At 39.7% G+C, this 19,444-nt stretch overlaps 1 protein-coding gene across 3 annotated transcripts in view; it reads left to right on the top strand.

The window, feature by feature from the left end:
• Positions 1–10,113, top strand: part of GALNT9 (polypeptide N-acetylgalactosaminyltransferase 9) — a 157,966-nt gene extending 147,853 nt beyond the window's left edge. For all 3 annotated transcript variants that reach the window (XM_050906606.1, XM_050906607.1, XM_050906608.1), the window contains 2 exons: positions 7,297–7,464; positions 8,191–10,113. In XM_050906606.1, the coding sequence (XP_050762563.1) occupies positions 7,297–7,464; positions 8,191–8,337 (315 nt within the window). In that variant the 3' untranslated portion in view covers positions 8,338–10,113. The remainder of the gene's footprint in view (positions 1–7,296; positions 7,465–8,190) is intronic.
• Positions 10,114–19,444: the final 9,331 nt, after the last annotated feature.

A 19,444-nucleotide genomic window follows, 5' to 3' on the forward strand; every position in this document is an offset into this window, starting at 1 on the left:
ATTCCTACTGACACAATGTCCACCTTTGGCAGGATCATTACGGAACAATTGACTGACACTCTCCTAGTAGAGACGGAAGGAACAGCCTTTGAGTAAGGTAACAAAATAGTGTTCCTTAATTAGATGTAAATGAGCTTTTCAAGAAGACTCTAGTCAGAGATGTCAAGGCACACAGAGAGAGTTCAGTCTCTTGCTCCATTCTAATTCTGACTAGAAAGTTGCAAATTTAAGTCCTTCCAGAAAGTCCCTTTGCAACATCTGATCTCCTATCATCATGATAGCATAGAGAAGAATAATGAAACAAATTATTCTGACTGTAATTTATTTTTCAATTTAAGTCCTTAACCTACTTGTTTGCCTCCGTGACTCCTGTTTCATAGAATACGCTTTGACTTCCAGAAGAAGAGAATAGATGGGGGCATAAGTTACTGTGAATTTATTTGAAAGGAAGTACGATGTGCCCAGCTTCTCCTGACTAACTCTCATAAATTTGGGGGCACAAAGTACCTCACCTCTCAGCATCCAGCTCTGACCAATTTTTCCGTTAAGGAACAGTTCATTTTCCTTTTAGTAAGATGTGAATACGTTGCCTAGTAGATGATGCCTTTTGAATTGTGGGTCCTAGACTAGACACTGGGCAGCTCTTCTCAGGTGCCAATAACAATACACAAAGTATTTACTGCCCAAGAAGTTGAAGTTGGGTCGTGACCAGTTAAATCTCTTCTGGCTCACTTCTGCTACAGGTCTTCAGTATCCTGTCTGCATGAATTTTCTGGAAAAGCCTGAAAAGCTTTTAGACTTTACATTACAGCCACAAGCTAGAGCCCCTTTGTTACTAGCACTGTGTAAATGCATAAAAAGAGAAAGTCACTCTTCCCAAACCCTTAAAATCCAAAGCATCCCCTGTGTGTGAGAATTATAAAAGTATGGGAAAGGCAAAAAGTTAATCTACCAAATCATCCTGCAGCACTTTCCATTTCCCTTTTTTTTTTTAAAAAGGAAAAAAGTTTTCATTCTGTAAGAAACACCAAGCAGAAGGCAGAGGTGATGTTTTATCTAAGTTGAGTATTTTGCAGACAAGCATGAGTTGGAGCCACTCAAATGCAGCCAAGTTAATTAATGATTACACAGCTGGAAAACTTCTATCATCTCACCACAATTTACAAAATTAATTCAGTATGAGAACCACAGCTGCACAAACCCTAATCAAGGATATTCAAGCACATAGCATGAAAGGTGTTGACAGCAAGAGTTTTAATATATTAAATAAACATTTTTTAAAGCTCCTCTTCTAATCAGCCTGGGTGAGCATAGTTGTCTGTTATGTTTAGCTTTCAGTTTCTGACATTTTTCATCTCAAGCATAGGGCACAAAATACCCCTACTGAGTTGAGATTTGGGTTAGTTGTACATGCCTACTGAATGTAAATGAATATAAACATGGAACTCATTTTCACCAGTTAGGTTATCACTGGTGCTTGATGTGTCCTACCAGTGTGAAAGCCACTTGCTACTCAGCTACAGTCTTGTTTGTTTTTCATAGTCTTCAATTCTGACAAGCAAATTACCAATGATTTTAGTATACACATGGTACCACTGAAACCAACAGAAGTCAGTCAAGTGTTTAAAGAAACCTGAGTTAGGAATACGATTACTGTTCATCTGTGATAAAACGTTCTTTTCTTCTTACCCTTCTATTTCCCTTGCATATTGCACACCTCTGAATGGTGTTGTCCTGCATTACCAGTGAAAAATAAAACCACTCCGCTGTTACTGCTCCATGAACAAAATGCCTTTCCCTATGTGTATTCTCAAGATCAGTTTTTACCATGATAAATCACATCTTTTCAATGACATCAGCTTTTAAATTTCTTTATTGAAACAGGGACAAGCTCTTTTATGGACGCTCTGGAATGCATTTAGCCTGAGTTTACATCAATTTAGCTTAATGAATTTGACTCGAGCTAAGTCAGTGTAAGCTATCAGTTAGGAATATCCAGACAAGGTTTTGCATCAGTCTAAGTTGATTTCAAAACTCGCTTTACACAAAAGTAGTGTCATTTTTATATGTGTTCATTAGATTGCTGTTTGAATCTAAACCCTTTCAGGAAAAAAGGTTTGCAAATACTGCTGGGAGAGCAATAGGAAATAGTCCAGGGCTAGAGAAAATTCAGAAACAAAGCAATATATTGGGGGTCTTGAACTGCCTTGCCTCTGCATGTGGCTTGTCTTGTACAATCACCTGTAAAGCCCATCGGTTCTACAGCACTGCATAATATCCTTCTGTTGTAAAACAAATTAAAAAAAAAAAAGGGGGGGGGGGGAATGACACAGCACACGGACGACACAACCCCCCAAAAATGGAATGTGTTGTTCTGGAAGTGGAATGTGTTGTTCTGGAAGCTTCTTAGAACGGTTATAGAACACACAGGTTTTGAACCATCTGAGAGCACTGATACAGCCTCAGTGGAAACATTCACTGTCTCAGAGTCTGTCTTGAACGCTGTGATGTGGAGCTGATTATACGGTATGTGAAAGAAGAGAAGTTAATAAAATGGCATCCTGGGATAGAAGGGCCCGGGTGAACAGCCTCCTCCTCCACCCTCCTCTCTTCCCTTTCACACCGAGAGAAAGAGGAGGCACTGCAGCTGTGAAAGCGAGAACTCCCTCGGCATTGAGATCAAGCAGAAAGAAGGGAGATCTTGATGTTCAGACTCCTGGAGCTCGCAGCTACGCAAACAGACGGAGTAAGAGGAGATGAAAGGCTTTACTTCAACTGTTGCTTGAGGGCAGATATTTAACATTTTGCTTGGTAGAGCTATGGCTTTCCAGAGTCGCACACCAGGTAGCAGGTCTGGTGGATGAAAAGGTAGTTTCTTAACTTGCAGGAAGCGGTGGGTGAGATTCTGTAACAAACTGGAAGTTTGGTAACTTGTCATCTCTTTGTCTTGTGGTGGCAAGCATTCTGGAAACTTAAGGTATGTCGGACTCCTGTATAGCTCGCTGTTTCAGTTTGTGTCAGCTTACAGCTTACCTTAACCTGCAGGGCTGAAGGATCATTAAAGATTTCCTTTTGCTTGGAGAACAAGAGTGAGAGAGAGGGGTTAAATTTAGTGTGGAAAGCTACCAGACCCATCGGTGTAACTGGTTCCTAGAAATAATTACGTGTTGTTATTTTGTGGTTTTTTTCACTTGACTGGAAATTAGCAGGAATGGATTTTCCGAAGTCAAATCCTTCAGTTAAAAGCTGGCATTTACTTATCACATTGATGCTCCTGGAGGATCACCTTCCATAGGCAGCACCACTCACTATTTTTGAACCAGATACGGTGGCTTTGATGAACAACCTTTGACATCTTTTCCATTCTGCTCAGATTTCTGAATGTTGAAGGGAAAACTATCCTATGTTATCACAGGTACAGCAGATAGTATCAGGATTAGATCTTGGAGTATTTAATAGAGCACTTAGCTTCAGTGTCGTTTATGTGGATCCTTCAGCTCTTTTCAGATAAAAGAGAAAAACTGAGCGAAGGTCTGTCCTCATGTGATGTATAAAACTCTGTTTCTGTTCTGCAGCTTGCAATGGGAGTATGCAGATACCTAAGGCTCTCGACCCATCAAGACTTGCACAGACTTTTTTTTTTTTTTTTTTTTTTTAAATGAATGGGATTGAATATTCCTTAGTAAAGGGGACTTTGTCATTTGATTTTGGCTGGCTGGCACTGGGAGTGGATTTGGCGTGGTGTATCATGCCCACGGTTCCAATGCAAATTCAGAGGTTATTTCTTTTTCGGTATGGTAGTGGCACTTCAGATCAAATTTGAAGACAGCAGGTGTAACTTTCACTATTTCATTGACCTTGTACCCCAGTTCCTGCTTTCTAGTCTACAGTAATAAGCAACTTATTTTAATGCTTATTTTATTTTCACAGTGTATGTTGTCTCTAGGAAGTTATGAAGTCTTCGGAGGGAGATGTTATTAATAGTATAGTAGTTTCTTGAACCTTAATTTCTGGTCTGATTTTGCAGAAGCAGGCACTAAAGCTTTACTATGTAATATGGTCTGAACTGAGATAATTGTTTGTGGGTGGGTTTTTTTAGAATTTTATTTTATTTTAGGATAAGCCCTAAGTTTTTATGACTGTTGGAACTCCTGGCAGAAAGTACAGATTCAGGAAAATTAAGCCCATGATGTTCCATTTGTCTCCTCATTGTATAGATAGCAGTTTCCTGCACCGAGCCATCTCTGACTCTGTTGAGCTGTCACGCAACTGCCACTTTCAATATTGGAGATAGTTTATAATAGAGTTAGTGTATCTTCCACTTCCAAGGCCTAAGCAGAAATGGTACTTTCTGCTTTGACAAGCTTCCGTATAAGAACATCTTTCCCAAGTACATGGCTACTGTGATGCAGAGCACATGCAATTCTGGCTATTGAGATTCTAAAGACAAAGAATATTTTAGACCATTTTAATATCAGTACACAAAATGCTGCTCGTCTTAAACCACAGCGAAAATTGATCCTACGCTACAGAGCAGGTAGCCCATTATAAACAGTGGTTCTGATTACCTAGATAAGGCAGAGCCAACGAGGTTGTTAGGTGGTATTTGGGGACCTGGAGAAGTATAATAAAGCCTGCAAGATGAACACATTTCCCAGTCAGTGTGAGTTTCAGCCATGCCTGCAGTTCATTCAAACTCTGCTGAGTACCCATTAGATATGAGAAGTGTGAAATACACAGACAGGTTTTACTTTAAAAAAAAAAAAAAAAAAAGTTTTGTGGTTTTTTTTTTTTTTCCTTTATATGGGGAAAAAAGGAAGTTAGTCTGAGCTGGCAGTCCGTTCATATTTTGAATCACTTTGCTTGCTTGAGCATCGTTTACGTGTGTCCCCCATACCCTTACAGCGAAAGGCAAAAAAAGTGTCTCTGTTTAGTGTGTATAGACAGCGCCTCAACAATGACATTGTTCGTACCAAGAAGCAGCCTCACGTGGTTATCCCTCTGCTGTCTCTGATGTAGGCTCTGTTCTAACTCTGCACTTCACATGGTTGCTCTGAACAGAAGTGGCAGGTGGGAAAATGAACACATACTTTGTCAAAGGGCATCTGCTCTGGGAGTGAGTAGACCATGCTCTTTTTACCACCAGCAAGATATGATTATTCATAGCATGATTCTTCTGAGGTTAATAAGGATGGCTGTAGAAAGCTAGACTCTAATTTGAGGTTTTTTTATTGACTCTTAATGATATCTCATGCACTGGTCAGTAGCATCCAATAAATGGCAGGCACTTCTGACCTTCCTTCCCTTTCTTGTTAAGCAATTTCAGCCATATAGCAGCAATAAGACCAGACAGGCAGTGAATCTCCTGGGTAATAATTGCATTTCTTCGGTGGCTCAGATCTTCACCCTGCAGCATCCAGCCTCACTGCATACAAGCCACATAGCTGACTCCATTTTGCAGTCTTTTGGCACTTGGGTGCTGCATTTGACTACTTCTAGGGTAACAAGGGCAAAATATTATGCTGGTGTAATGACTCTGGATTTAAACACAGAAGAAGTGAGAAGTAGATATGTCTGATTTGATGTATTGGCCTGCTGCCAAATTAACATCGTGCATTTTCGCTTTAATGTGCTTTGAAATCTCCCTCAATAGGCTCTCCTTCAACTATCTAGAAAGTAGCAATAATTAAGGGGATTACTTATTAATTTTTTCAACTTATAAATGAGGACTCCATTGCTATCATAGCTATCTCAGTGCAAAGCGATAGTGAGCTGACAGAGCCCCTTTTCCCTCTAAACAGACATCCTAAAACCACCCTTAAGGCTTTGAGGCTTTATTAGAATATAGATTGTAGTAGAAACTGTAGTAGAAAAAAATCAGATCTGGAAAAGGCAGAATAAAGGGTTTGAAATCAACCTTCCTTCATCAAGATTGTGTTCTTCAGGCCTGCTGTCATCCAGCAGTTCTTTAGTGGCTTCTTGGGTGGCAAGAAACTTTTCAAGGTCCCCAGTGCGTCCCTAGGAAAAGCTTTTTTTCCTCCAGTGCTTTGAGATGTGGGTTTATGTCTGCTGCCAGCTCTGCCAGGAGTCTGCGGGCTCCGCGCTGGCTGCGTCCCTTCACACGCATGCTGTGCAGGAGGCTGTGCAGTCCCAGTCAGCTCGTGGCGCTCGGAGAAGGAGCAGCATCGCCTTCCCCTCTGACCCAAAACGTAGCAGCGTGAGAAGGCAAACAGGCTCTGCTTACAGAAAAAGGCTGCTGTGAACAGAGCAAAACAGTTCTCTTCCATCCCAAATCTGTATTGTGACAATCTGTCCTGATCGACAAGAGCCATCTACAGATATTCTCTACGTCCATAACTATTTTCCCTTGGTCCGATATTAATGTAATAAAATACATTCTGGCACACTGAGACTACAAGAGACCAATTTTTTTACCTTGCTTTCTACATACGGATTTTTTTTTTCTTGAAATTCATTTTACTGTGAACGACTTGAGGCAAGTGAAATCATCACTTAAAATAGAAGAAAGGTTAAAAAAAAAAATTACACTCCTGTAAAAATTAACATGAATGGTTGTGCCTACTTAAGTTTTTTATTAAAAAAAAAAAAACCTCTAAAATAATAAATGGCCCTCACCTGAAGCCTCTAATTACAGCCAGTAGCATCTACCACATCACTAAATTGCAGAACAGTTAAGCCTCACACAAAACTGAAATATCGGAGTGTGATTCTTTATTATGTAACCCTGAAGCATATGTTAGCAAATTTGCTGTTATTTCCCTCATGAATTTTTTTTTTTTTCCTGCTCATATTTTTGGATACTGGTTGCATGGTTGGATTTTTTCAGTAACATTTATTTACAAAAACTAATTAGACTTGTTGCTATCAATAGCCTCTAACAGAGCTCTTAAGAACAAACTGCATGGCAAATTGACATCGTGTCCTTGTTAAATCAACTCCTGCGGAGTGGGTATGATTTACATATTGATTACTTCACTTCCTTGATTGCCCTTTTGCAGTGAAATAGTGGGTAGGGAATGGTGGGGAGCAGAGGTGTGAAAGAAGGGGATATTGTGTCCTAGGAGAGACCCTGTGTTGGTAAAACAAGTTTCCCAAGCTTTGCCCTTGAGCAGTGTGTGCCAGACCGGGAAGGTCCCAACAGGCAGCAGGACAAAGGACTCCTCACCAGCGCTCGGGCAGAAGCTGGCAGGGAAGGCAGCTGGAGGTCGGTTTTGTGTCCCATCGCTGGGGTCCCTGGGGCTGGGATTAAAGGCTGCCCTTTCCTTTCTTCCCCAGCTTGTCCGCTACAGCTCGGAAGGCGTCCTGCAGCTGGGGCCGCTGGGCTCCACGGCCTTTCTGCCTGACTCCAAATGCCTCGTTGACGACGGGAAGGGCAGGACGCCGACTCTGAAGAAGTGTGAAGATGTCCTGAGGCCAGCACAGAGGTTCTGGGATTTCACACAGGTATGGAAGAGCTCGGGGAGCCTTGCAGAGATAAATTGGAGAGGAATGCTGCTCTAGATGATATTTAATGAAAAACAAGGAGGTCTTTAGAAGACTGTTCTAGGAATCCCCCCTTATGCCTTCTAGAAATAGTCAGATATGTTTTCCATAGGTCATGTGCTATCCAGGAATTTTCTTATATTATTACTAGGAATTTTTAGTTATCCTCTCTTGGAATATTCTCAATTTCTGTAGCAATTGTCAAGAGCATACCTGTAACTTTTTTTTTTGAGTGTCTAGGAATTTTTGTTTCTAGAACTTTTCTAGGATTCTTCTAGCATCTTTCTAGGAATTTTTAGATCTAAAGCTTTCAAATAATTTTTAGGACTTCTGAAGCCATTCTTACAGTTTCTGGGTTTTCCTATATCTTGGGGTCTGTAGGGATTCTCTAGTGCTTTTTAGAGATTTTCTAGTGATTTCTGGGGAAATTTCTAGCAATTCCTAAATCTAGAATTATCAAGGAATTGTTTTCGCACTTTGTACGGGTTATCTAGCTTCTCCTAGGAATTTCTAGCACTTTCTAGGGACTTTTATCACTTGATATATACAGAACTTGTCGGGCATTTTATAGCGTTTTCTAGGGATTTACAGATCTAGCACTATTTTTCTTCTAGTCTTTTCACCTTTTCTATTCCTTCTTCTAATTCTTCTTCTTCTTTTTTTTTTTTTTTTTTTCCTTTTTCTCAGAATGGTCCCATCATCAGCAGAGACACTGGCCGTTGTCTAGAAGTGGAAATGTCAAAGGATGCAAATTTTGGGCTCAGATTAGTCGTACAAAGGTGCTCGGGGCAAAAATGGATGATTAGAAACTGGATAAAACATGGCCGACATTGACTGCTGGGGCTGGGAAGCTGCCTCTCCTGCCGTTGTCCATTGCTCAGTGTGCCATACCTTGCAAGGCATTTGTCTTAAAGCAAATTAGTTTGAATAGGACTTGGCTCTCAAGAGTCCTCCGTAGTTGGGCATTCAAAGGAAAAAAGAAGAAAAAGAGAACAGACACATACATGTCCTATTTGACTCTTCCTTGCTCCGGTAGATGACCTGGGAAGCTTAACAAGAGTTTTCTGTTGATTTGGAAATCTTGTGAAGATCAGAACAAACAGAAAAGTGGGTTCCTTAAGCTCTCCTAGAGTAATTAACAGACAGATGTTTCTATGATGAGTTCAAAGGAGAGATCCCAATACTGCCTCATAAAGAGAGTTCTCTGATGGGTAGCTTTTTAGCTTTAAGTTATTGACTGGTGCACAACTCCTATGGTGAATAATCATGTGCCTTTTTATTGTACTTCGTATAAAAGGGGACTGGAAAAATCCTACCTTTTCAGCATGTCTGGTTCATTGTACTAAACAAGATGATCTGTAAATAACACTGGAAATATAATATAATATATGATAAATTTCAAGGTTGATTGTTTAGGAGTCTCTATTTCTAGAAGAGACTGTTCCGCAAATGTTTACAGGTGGTTCTCAACCTTCAAGCTGCTAAAAAGCAGCATTTTAGAAACCTCTTCTAGTTAGACACAGGTCAATGTTGAATAGGTAAAATAGCCACATGCTCCATTATATTGCCACATTTTACATTTCTTGGCTGTAAAGGCATCACAGTATAGCACTTGCATATTTAACTCTTTCGAGGCAGTACATGTCGTAGTAGATGGATGAATTTCTAGAGGCCCCAGTTGGCCCACAAGCCCTGAGTGTGTCAGTGCGAGGTTCCCATCCTGCAGTGCTGTGCATGCAGGTGCACTGTTGTGTTGCTCCAGAAGCTGCCTGGAAGCTGGACACTCATTACTTCTGACAATCAGTTGACTGACTTAGGTGCCATCTGTGGAATTTAACAACTTGAATCTTCCATTTTGTTACCCATCCTGTGAAAATGTCAAATGTGAGCAAATACGCTTTGTGAGCACTGTCTAGACAAATTTCCTGAACAAACCAACAGTCTTTTCAGTATTTGAAAAACCAACAAAAAGCTAGTGATAAGAGGCCAAATTAGGCAGCATATATAAATACTGTTACTCTGAAATATAAATATTTTACTGTAGGTGACCCATTGACAGCATCTTTGTGAACCTGAATTTAATGTATCCAGTGGTTCCTGCAGTATCTGTGCACAAGTAGCCACAGCAATGACAAGGCCTTATCCAGAAGGCTGTCAAAGCTGATGACCACTGTCAATGTCAGCAGGCTTTGGATGTGTGTCCATGGCAGACAGCTTTTCATTACAGAAGATTCAGTCATACTGAAGGAGAGACAGAGATGGTATCTGTTAACTTCACTGTTTAATATTTTAGAGTAATTTTTAAAAAAAAATTTGTTTTGTTTTAGTGAGCCAGGAAAATAGGTAATTGCAGACACTGCGGTACCATGAATCTTGGTGATCTGTTTCTTGAAGAGCTTTTGCCATTCCTATTCCAAGGCATGCTGAACAAAATAGAATGGAAACAAAGTTAATTTTTCAAGGGCATGATATGTAATAAAATATTTACTTTTAACATGCAAAATCCATCAGTTCTTGTCAACTCTTGGTTGGTATCTAGAGAGCATATCACTGTATTTTGCCCCAATTTTATTTTTGAAACAGAGTGTACAAGTTCTAATACAAAGCCAATTCTCCTGGAGTTTGTTTGTAGCTAACTGCTGATCTTTATGTCACATGGATCAGGTTATACATGAACATATACAAAAGAAAAATTCTGGGTGAGATTCTAAATATAAAAATGCTTAAAATTCTGTGTTTATGGTTAGTTGAACACAACCTCTTGAACAGTGTAATAAGACCTGCAGGGAGAGGTAGCATCTTTAATAAATCAAGCAATACAGTAAAAAATCATGGACAAGCTCAGTATTCAAGCCTTCCTGCAGGTCTTAAACAGGTAGGAAGCTTCAGGGTAAATATAGATTGGGAACAGTTGTCCTGCATTTAACCTCCTTATGTTAACCTATTAGACAATTTAAAAGGACAGTTACCATCTGCGGAGCAGGTGTTGAACGCTTTGTACAGGAGTTCTATTTGGAAGTGACTTTTCATCTCCTCTCCAGATACAATTTCTCCCTTTTAAATTCTATGAAAGCTGTGCTCTTCTTTTGTTTACTCTGATGGAGTTTCACTCCTTGAAATATTTGGCCGAGGGAGGCGAGAAGGCAAAAGAAGGGAAAGACAGTTTTACCAGGTGGGCTTTTTGGGGAGTAACATCACAGGTCATTCACACCATTTGTAGTCTTTCCAATGAGTCAGTGCTAATTATTTTATATGAAGATGGCTGGAAGTTGAAAGTAATTATATATCAGTGTGACTACTAAATGCCTAACTATTAGAGTATAAAGTTACTCTACTGAACAGAAGCAAATATGCTACATGTGCTTTTTTTTGCCTTTTTTTTGCCTTTTTTTTTTTTTTCCCTTGTCTTGAATTGCCAATCTACACTTGATCCTTGGTTAGCAATGGGCCAGCAAGTCTTTCAAATCCTGGGTAAATGAAAAAGGAGGGCTGAATATTTGGAGAAATACCAGGTTTTAAATTTACTATCCTAAAAGGAGCGTTGCATTTGCGGTTTAGGAGCTTTGAAGCTGAGAAGACCTGATAGATCTGCGTTTACTGGCAAAGATTTCAGGCAAGCATGACAACCCTTCTCTATGACACCACCAGCATGAATGTGAATTGGTTGTCCTAGAATTTTGCTACTGCACGTTTTCAGTGCCCAGCGCAAAGCATGTGAATGCGGCCACACCGTCTAGCTGAGAGTGGTCAGTCCTGGCACGCTTTGAGTGCGGAGGCCACAGACTGCAGAAGGCTTGCAAGAACCAGACTTTCAGTGTAAGAAAGGAAGCAGATTTTTGTGATAGATAAATGGCTTTGAGATTTACAGAATAGTATAAAAGAATTCAAATAACTCTTAAAGGTGGAGTTGGTATTTTCTGTGATTGTCATTTTTTTAAGATGTACTGAAACAATTTCTTATATTTGAAAAACACATCTGTTGGATTATTTTTACTTTAGTCTTTATCTGTATGAACCACTGCTTTGGCTGTGGTATTAACATGTTGACTCTGCATGTGAGAGAGTCTTAAATATTCTCTCATAAAAGGAATAATAATAAAAAAAGCCTTGAGCATTATCTGTTTTAACCAAAGTCTATGGATCTCTTGACAGTATTTCACCCCGTAGTATAATCTGAAGTCTTGCTTAATGTTGTTTCAAATTTTCAGTCTTGTTTCCCACAGTGCAGCAGTCCAGATATTATGAAAAGTATTTAATATAGCGTAATATGCCTTGTAGAGAAAATTCAGATCAAAATCTTCAATTGCTATTTTGTTTGATTTAGGAGATTATGGAGTTAAATACTAGGTCCTAGGACAGAAGACTAGAAGGTGAGAAAGAACATCAAGTCTAGTACACTGTTGTCAAAGGCAAACCAGTAAAAAAAAAAAACACCTTTTGTAAGCACGTCAAGATCCCTAAAAATTAGTTTGAGTCCTGTGGGGGAAAAAAGCCCTTTCTTCTTTGAGAGCTATAAACTATTTTCCAAGCTGAATTTATTCTTGGCTTGATTAAAGCCATTTGTTCCTCAGCCAAAATTGTCCTCTAGCTTTATTGGTTCACTGGTTCCTGAGGCACACTAACCTCCACTGGAAAGCAACTAAGAGAAAGAAGAGCTAAAAAAGGTGGTGTTGAAGGACCCAGTGGATTCCCCTGCAGTTACATAAAGATCTATATTGTGCTCATCCATGAGGCATGAGAACTCTTCAGGACTGTTCCACATCCAAAAAGCTAAACTCTGGTTCCATAGAAGTGATCTAAGACAAAAATATGGAAACAAAGAACAGGTCTTCGTACATATTCTGAAAGCGTGGAACTATCTTATCTCATTTCAACGAATAATTTGGGGCTTGGTGTGTCTGAAGATCAGGCCTTTGCAGTCCTTTGTTTATATTTCTTTTTGTCAGCCTGCTCCTTTTTAAAAACCGTGGTCTAGTAGATGAAAACCTCACTTGCCATGTGACAAGGGGTGTAATCTATCTGACACAGGACAGCTGCAATTTTAAATACTTAAGCCAGAGCTAATAAGATTTAATGAAACAGCACCAGTCCTAATCTGTTCTTTAGATCAATTACACAGCATGTAATTCCTTCAGTATCCAGTATTCATTTGAAATGGTTCATTAACAGCCATAGTAAAGCACATATTGGTCTGTTTCGGGACCCAATGAGTTGGGTTGTAAGAACTTTAATAGAAGCTGGAGTTCAGAGGGAGTTTGGCATATTATTATTCTGTTAGGACACAGAATTGTCCTTTGGTTTTTCTCATGAAAGGCTTTGGGAGGAAGAACAACTGTCAGAATTCACTTAATTGAAAATGTTTCTAGCAATGATGTTCCAGTTTTGTCTGCTGCTATTTTGACTGCCTGCTTCCTATTGCTTATCAAAGTCGATCGTGAGATCATACCACAGATAAAAGATGGTATCGCAAATTAGAAGAACGAGCTAACAAGCTGGATAGAAACCAAGGAATGATCAGGTCTTCACATGTCTCTAGATCTGGATGCCACCAAAGTAAACTTAATATTATGTTCTCTCTGGAAAGAATCCCAAACTTAACACATTTTTGTATTGCTTAATCAGGAATATGTATTCAAGAGACCACTGTAGTGTGTACCTCTAAATCTTATTTTGCAGATACAGCTTGATTTTTGTGTGTGTGTGTGACATTAGTGTACTTAAGGTGAGAGCTGTAATTACTGAATGCATGGAAAATACATTCATTGGCACCATGGTCTACTGAAATGTGTGCATCATGTATTTATAGCTTCCTGTGTGGTAACAAGGATATTCTTGAAATACTAATGCAGAGTGCATTCTGCTAGAGGTGGAGTCTGCTTACCTAGTGAACTAAGGGAACTCGAAGAGTAAATACTGAAATTATATAGTTAATAATTCTCAGTGAATTTGGCACAAAATGCATCAATATTTAAATATTCTAAAGAATGTACTGAATTAGCTTCAGGTTCTCTCTTAACAATCTCCCTGCTTTACTCTGATAACTGTTGAAAATACCTTGTCCCTGTAAAGATCTGCGATGCTCGTGCTGTGTGAAGACTTTAGCTGTGTCTTTACAATGCCCTAGCCATCAATGGCATACGAAAAAGAGATGTACAGTGACCTCTTTAGTACATTGTAATGGATTTTAGAATGGTTTCACAAAATACATTGACTTATATTACAAAAGCATTAATGATATGTAACTAAAGGTGTTGAGTTCATGGGTTGCCCTAAGTAAAAACAGTGTTTTCTTTGGCCAAGAATATTTACTTATAAATACTCCAGTGAAGCAATATACGGCAACCTGATTGTGAAGAACAGAATTTCTGAATCAAGCGCATTCTTTAAAGACGTATAGCAGCACTTAGTACTTTTCATAGGGTTACAGTTTTCTATTGGCCATCAACAAGTATTGCGCAGTTTTCAAACTCTTTGTAATAAGTTTAATTTAAAAAAAATAATGCAGCAACTAGAATGCAAGTTGTGACTGCAAATAATTTTTCATTATGTGGCACATCATCAAATCAATTTGTATTTACACTTGAAAAGTTAATAAATTACTATGCATTTTACTGCTGACATGAGCTGCATTTTTTTATCATTGTACCTTTCGACACCTTGTATTAAAATTCAAAGTTGTCACACAAAGGAAAACTAGAAAAGCAAAGTATACATGCATTTTAAAATTTAAATTGCACGTAATCTGTTCTGAAAGGTAGTCAGCCCATTTTTGAGATGAGCACAGCACACTTTGCAGCAGATTGCAAGCTGTTCTAAAGCGGACGAGCTCTGTGCATGTCAGAGGAGACGCATCACCACACACTCATTAGAGACTTGGCCCCTGAGAGTGCACATCCAAAACGAGACCGATAACAGCACAGACTACGATTGCACTGTGACTGTCGGACCTGAGGGGAGGCTTGTCTCGCCATCCCAGTGCAAAGACACACTTGCGTAACGCTTGCAGGTACCAATCCACACAGCAATACAAGCTCTGGTCTTGTATGGTCCCGCAGGACTAGTAAGTGCTCCACAAGAAGCATTCAAACATAGATTTAAAAAATCCTCATAAAAAAATTCTGACCTTGCAATCACCATTCCTGGAATCATTGAACCATGGGGAAAAACAGGCTATCGAACCACAGCCAGGAAGTTGGTGATGAAAGTGTTCCCTTTCTAGGAGTTTTGCATTGGAGCTATGTTTTAGTAATTCAAATGCGTAAGAGCACAACTGATCTGTCGTTGATGTGTTACTGTTCTAAAGAACGCAACCAAAGAAACAGAACAACTTCTACTTCCCAAATTGCCTAGTTAATACAAAGGACTGAAGGATATCCCCCACCCTGTGACCTGACCTATATCAACAGAGAGGACAGATCTGCAGACGATATAAAATGTCATTGCTCTGCCGCAGCCAAGGAAGTTGTGGGAACTATAGTAATTTATACCATCTATAGACCTGGTTTGTTGCAACTGATGATATTGCTATTGACTTGATTTTTTTTTCTGCCTCCAAAGTCACTTTTATCTGCCCAAAGGCAATAGAAAGGGGATATGAAGTGCTTATGAACTCCCTTCTATACTGTCATACTTCCACCAGAAGTCTACACAGCCCAGCACCTCATCACTGAAAACAGTCAATAACTGATGTTTAGAAGAATGAAATAGGAGACGGGGAAAATGTAGAATGATCCTTTCATCATATATCTTCCCCCTAATTTCAAAAGGTAAGGACTTCCCAAGCCAGAGGCTATACACACCAACCCAACCATTAGACTTAATAACTACTGTGGGCCTGTATGTATCTAATCCACTTATACCTCTGGATGTCACAACGTCCTGTTGTAATAAATAGCACAATTGCTGTGAGTCAGTATCTGCTTTTCATTCCATAGGATGCCCTGTAGTTCTCTTATTGTGAAAAACTGTGAATAACTCCTGCCAACTCTTTTTTAACACCATTCTTAGTTTGACCTCTGTCATCCTCTTTTAAAATATATTTCAGAACTGATTGAGTGTCATGCTTTTTTTGTATTGCTAGCAAACAACTTTGTAGAAGTGCAAGCAGATGCTCTGTGTCATATATTGGATTGGGTGATAGCACGGTGAGAACTGATCGGGTTCTTGAACTGCTCAGCAGTATAAAACATACATTACTGGCTTTAACATTGATTTTGGTTCTCAGCCAGACTGTTTCTCCTCTGTTAGCATGTATGCACAAAGTTTGCAATTTGTGATCAAAGAGCACAGAGCATCTGAGAGGATCTGACACCTTCTTTCATTCTGCTAGGAAGAACTCCCTGCCCTGCTCCTCGTGCTAGGAGGAGGCTGTAGGGCCCACCCATGGGTTACAGTTGTGTGACCGGACTGGGGCATGCTTCCATGTTCCTGACTCTCTTGCACAGCTCTGGTTCAGCTGAATTAACTGCAGACCTGAGTGCACAAGCTTTCTCCTTCCTGATTTCTACAAGGACAGTGGCTGTGTAAGTCGAAGGGCAGCTGTTAAGCGAGTCCCTGATTTACCCAGAGGAAGTAGGGTTGGCTGTAGTCTTCAGGTGGGCAACAATACAGCCAGCCTCAGAAGGAATAGTCTGACACAGCCTTGGCACATTTAGCTCCATCTCTGGGATCAGTTTTTTTCGGGGTGAGGCATTTCTTTGTAAATCCACACTGAGGACTCTGTGTAGAAACACTGCTCTGTTCTTGCCGAGGTCTTCTGTGGACTTAATTTCCTATTATAATCAAGCCAGCATTTCTTGGAAGGAGAAATGTCACCTTTAAAGATACCATATGCTTGCTAGAATGAATGTTCTGTGAATAATATCCAGCAAAATTAGGTTCATATAAATATTTTGTCGGCAGTTCTGCATCTGACAACATTTGTACTGCAGAAGTGATCCTAAGTCTCAGATTTTTCAGTGTGAAGAATGTATATCATGAATGTAGCCACCCCTCTTCTTTTTTTGATCAATAAATCTTCATTAATCAGCTGCGAATCACGATTATGTGCCTGTAACAGAGCACGAAGTAGCAGTGATAATGATTTTTCAGCCTATACATTGCTTGGTTGGTTTTTTGCTTTGTTTTGGCTATCTGTTGTTACTGTAATGTAGTTGAGCACCTGTATTGATTAGACTTGCCTTTGCATCCTGACTGGTTATCTGGAATTTAAAACAAGAAAATAAGGACTGAGGTATTTTCCTGTCTGTAATGTTGAGGTAAAAGCAAACAAACAAACAAAACCTTTTTATGCTAGAATTTTTGAGACTTTCCTAACCTGTGAACAAAACCAAGAACTTATTTCAGTGCCTAAAACCAACTATAATCCTAAGCACCAGCAAAAAAACCTCAGCCCTTTTCATGCAAATTTAGCGCAACTTTTTTCTGGACTGCGTTCTTCTTACCATAAGCTCACCTTTACTGCTTAACCATATTGTCTGACTTTCTTTTTAGGCTCTTCTCACCTTCTTCTATCATCTTATTTCCCTAATGTAATTGTATAACTTATTTCAGTTGTGTTACTAATGTAGATGACCCGTATTGGAAAAAGGAGCCTTCTAACAAAAATAATTCTGTCATTTACAGAACTTAGGGGTAAAGGTGCGACCAGCAAAGTGATGTGACATTCATTAGACCATGTGTACAATTTTTAAGAGCCTATTATTTGTTTTAGAAAAGCCAAGCAAAACTTCCTAATGGCCTTTATCTTGCTGACAGTGGCGGCTGTAATGTGACTCCTTGGGTGGGCCCAGCTGGCAGAAAAAGTTCTTGAAGAAAAGGTTGTGTTTTAGTGTCGTAACTTGGAGTTATGGAAATGGGATGATAAGGGAAGGGCAAGGCGTATCAGGATTTCCTTGAACTGGAAAAGTGGGAGTTAAACATGAAAGACTGAGGTGCACTGTCCAACCTGGAAAGCATGAACTAACATGCAGCAATCACTGAGGGATAAGGCCCTGGGTTCTTTACATGAATAACTGAGCTTTAATAAAGAGATTTTAATCAGGATTCAGGAAAGATTTTTCTGCTTTTGCAGTTCATTACAGTGAAATTTGTCTAATCTGTTGACAGAGCTCCAAAACACACACGGGTTGGTGCCGTGGTGTGTTAGCAGTGAAACATTTGCCAAAACCTATTTAAATTCTCAGTGTACTTCAAGTGTTGGCATTCTGTGCAGAAAATGGTGCCACCTATCAGCAAGGAGAAATTAAACAGCAAAATCATTTGTTTAAACTGAAAAAAATGCTATTTTCATTGCAAGGCTGACGGTTTTGTACTAAAAAGCAATTAGCAAGATGTTCGGCCCGGTCAGGATGATTCTGGGTAAATGAGGTGCTGACCTGGCTGGCCACTCTCACACTGCAAGAGGAGGTCTAGGCTAGACAAACGCTGGATGTTCTCATCTTGCTGACCAAAGGGCAGAGAATTATGAGAAGAGAATCTGCATCAAGGGTGCAAAATGCAAGTCAAGCAGATAGCTGAGGTCCAACTCACTAAAGATAAGTAGGTAAATATTTTTGTGAATCTGAACCTAAATAACTTTGGATCCAGTTTTGCTCTTTTTACATGGCACAGGTCATTTTGAGTCACTCTTGGAAGCAGAGTGTAGGCTCATTAAAGTGACACAGGTATCTCGAAAATGTTTTTCCTTGTTCTTTGGAAAGGTACATTTTGAATGATTCTGCTGGAGTTTTTGTTTAAAATACTCAGAATACATCCTAGCATGTCCAAGCCATGTGTTTCCCTCACAGTCTCAAGCTATCATAATACCGAGGCCCAGGATACTGCATTGTGCCGCCGCCTTTTTCTGAACAGAAATGAAGTTCAAAGCTTCAGTGGGCTCCTGAGGGGCAGTGAGGGATTTGTGTTGTGTTCAGCCTTATCAGAAAAAAGTCAGGACACTTTTCATCTCTTAGGAGCCTGCTTTATGTTTTGATCCTGGAGCCAAAGCTCCTTTCTTAAATCTGAAACAGTTACGGAGACCCTTTTTGCTATCCATCAGGCCACAGTGACATAAGGCTGTTCTTCTTCTTTATACCAGTGCTTCACTAGGTTTAGTAGAAGGGGACTCTGTAACTATTAAATCTATTTAAAACCTTACAATTCTAAGGCTTTTGAAACACTTTCTTAACTTCTTTGCCTGAGCACAAGGCAAAACAATGGACTTTTAGGGGTTTTTTTCTTTCTTTTCCTTTCGAAATGCGTTGATAAAGTGGCCAAAAAATTAGTCTGAGGTAAACGTACACAGCTTCATCATGTCTCACAAAATTGTTCTTTTGTACACCGGCAGAGGATTCATCCCAAACATGTATAAAAATGCTGGCTGCTTAGAAAAACAAGGCTCCTAATTAATTTGTGCCAGGCCTGAAGACTTCATGAAAATTTGGAGGTCTAATGTGGTTATTGTGCTCACAAGGACCAGAAGGTATCAAGCAGACTTGGCAACTCACAGCACCTAAAACCTAAATACAGGTTTTAGGATTTGTTTTGTTTTTGTAAGCATGAGAATCAAAGAACTGTTGAAGTGGCAAGCATAGAAAGTAAGCTGGTGCTCATAATTTCTGTTTTGAAATGTACACTCCGGTTCCTTCAAGCATTTCACAGTGAGAATTAAAATCTAAAGAAAGAGGCACAAAAGTAAACTATCAGAAGCCTGTCACAGTATCTGCAGAAATTTCTAAGTACCAATGTGACTCTCATTGTTATATACCTGAATGTGTCACAAACACTAATGAACCTGTTCCTGCAAGACCTTTGTAAGGTATCTTCCACCTCACAAAGAGCAGGAATTGCAGTACAGGGAGGATGAGACCTGAATTTATCCTAGCTCGTTTTAAACACTTAACCGAGGAGAATGTCAGGCTCCTCATCACTCATGGCTCTGTCTGGAGGGAAAAGAGGCCCC

The sequence above is a fragment of the Gymnogyps californianus genome, chromosome 16 (assembly GCF_018139145.2).
Source record: "Gymnogyps californianus isolate 813 chromosome 16, ASM1813914v2, whole genome shotgun sequence".
NCBI lineage: Eukaryota > Metazoa > Chordata > Aves > Accipitriformes > Cathartidae > Gymnogyps > Gymnogyps californianus.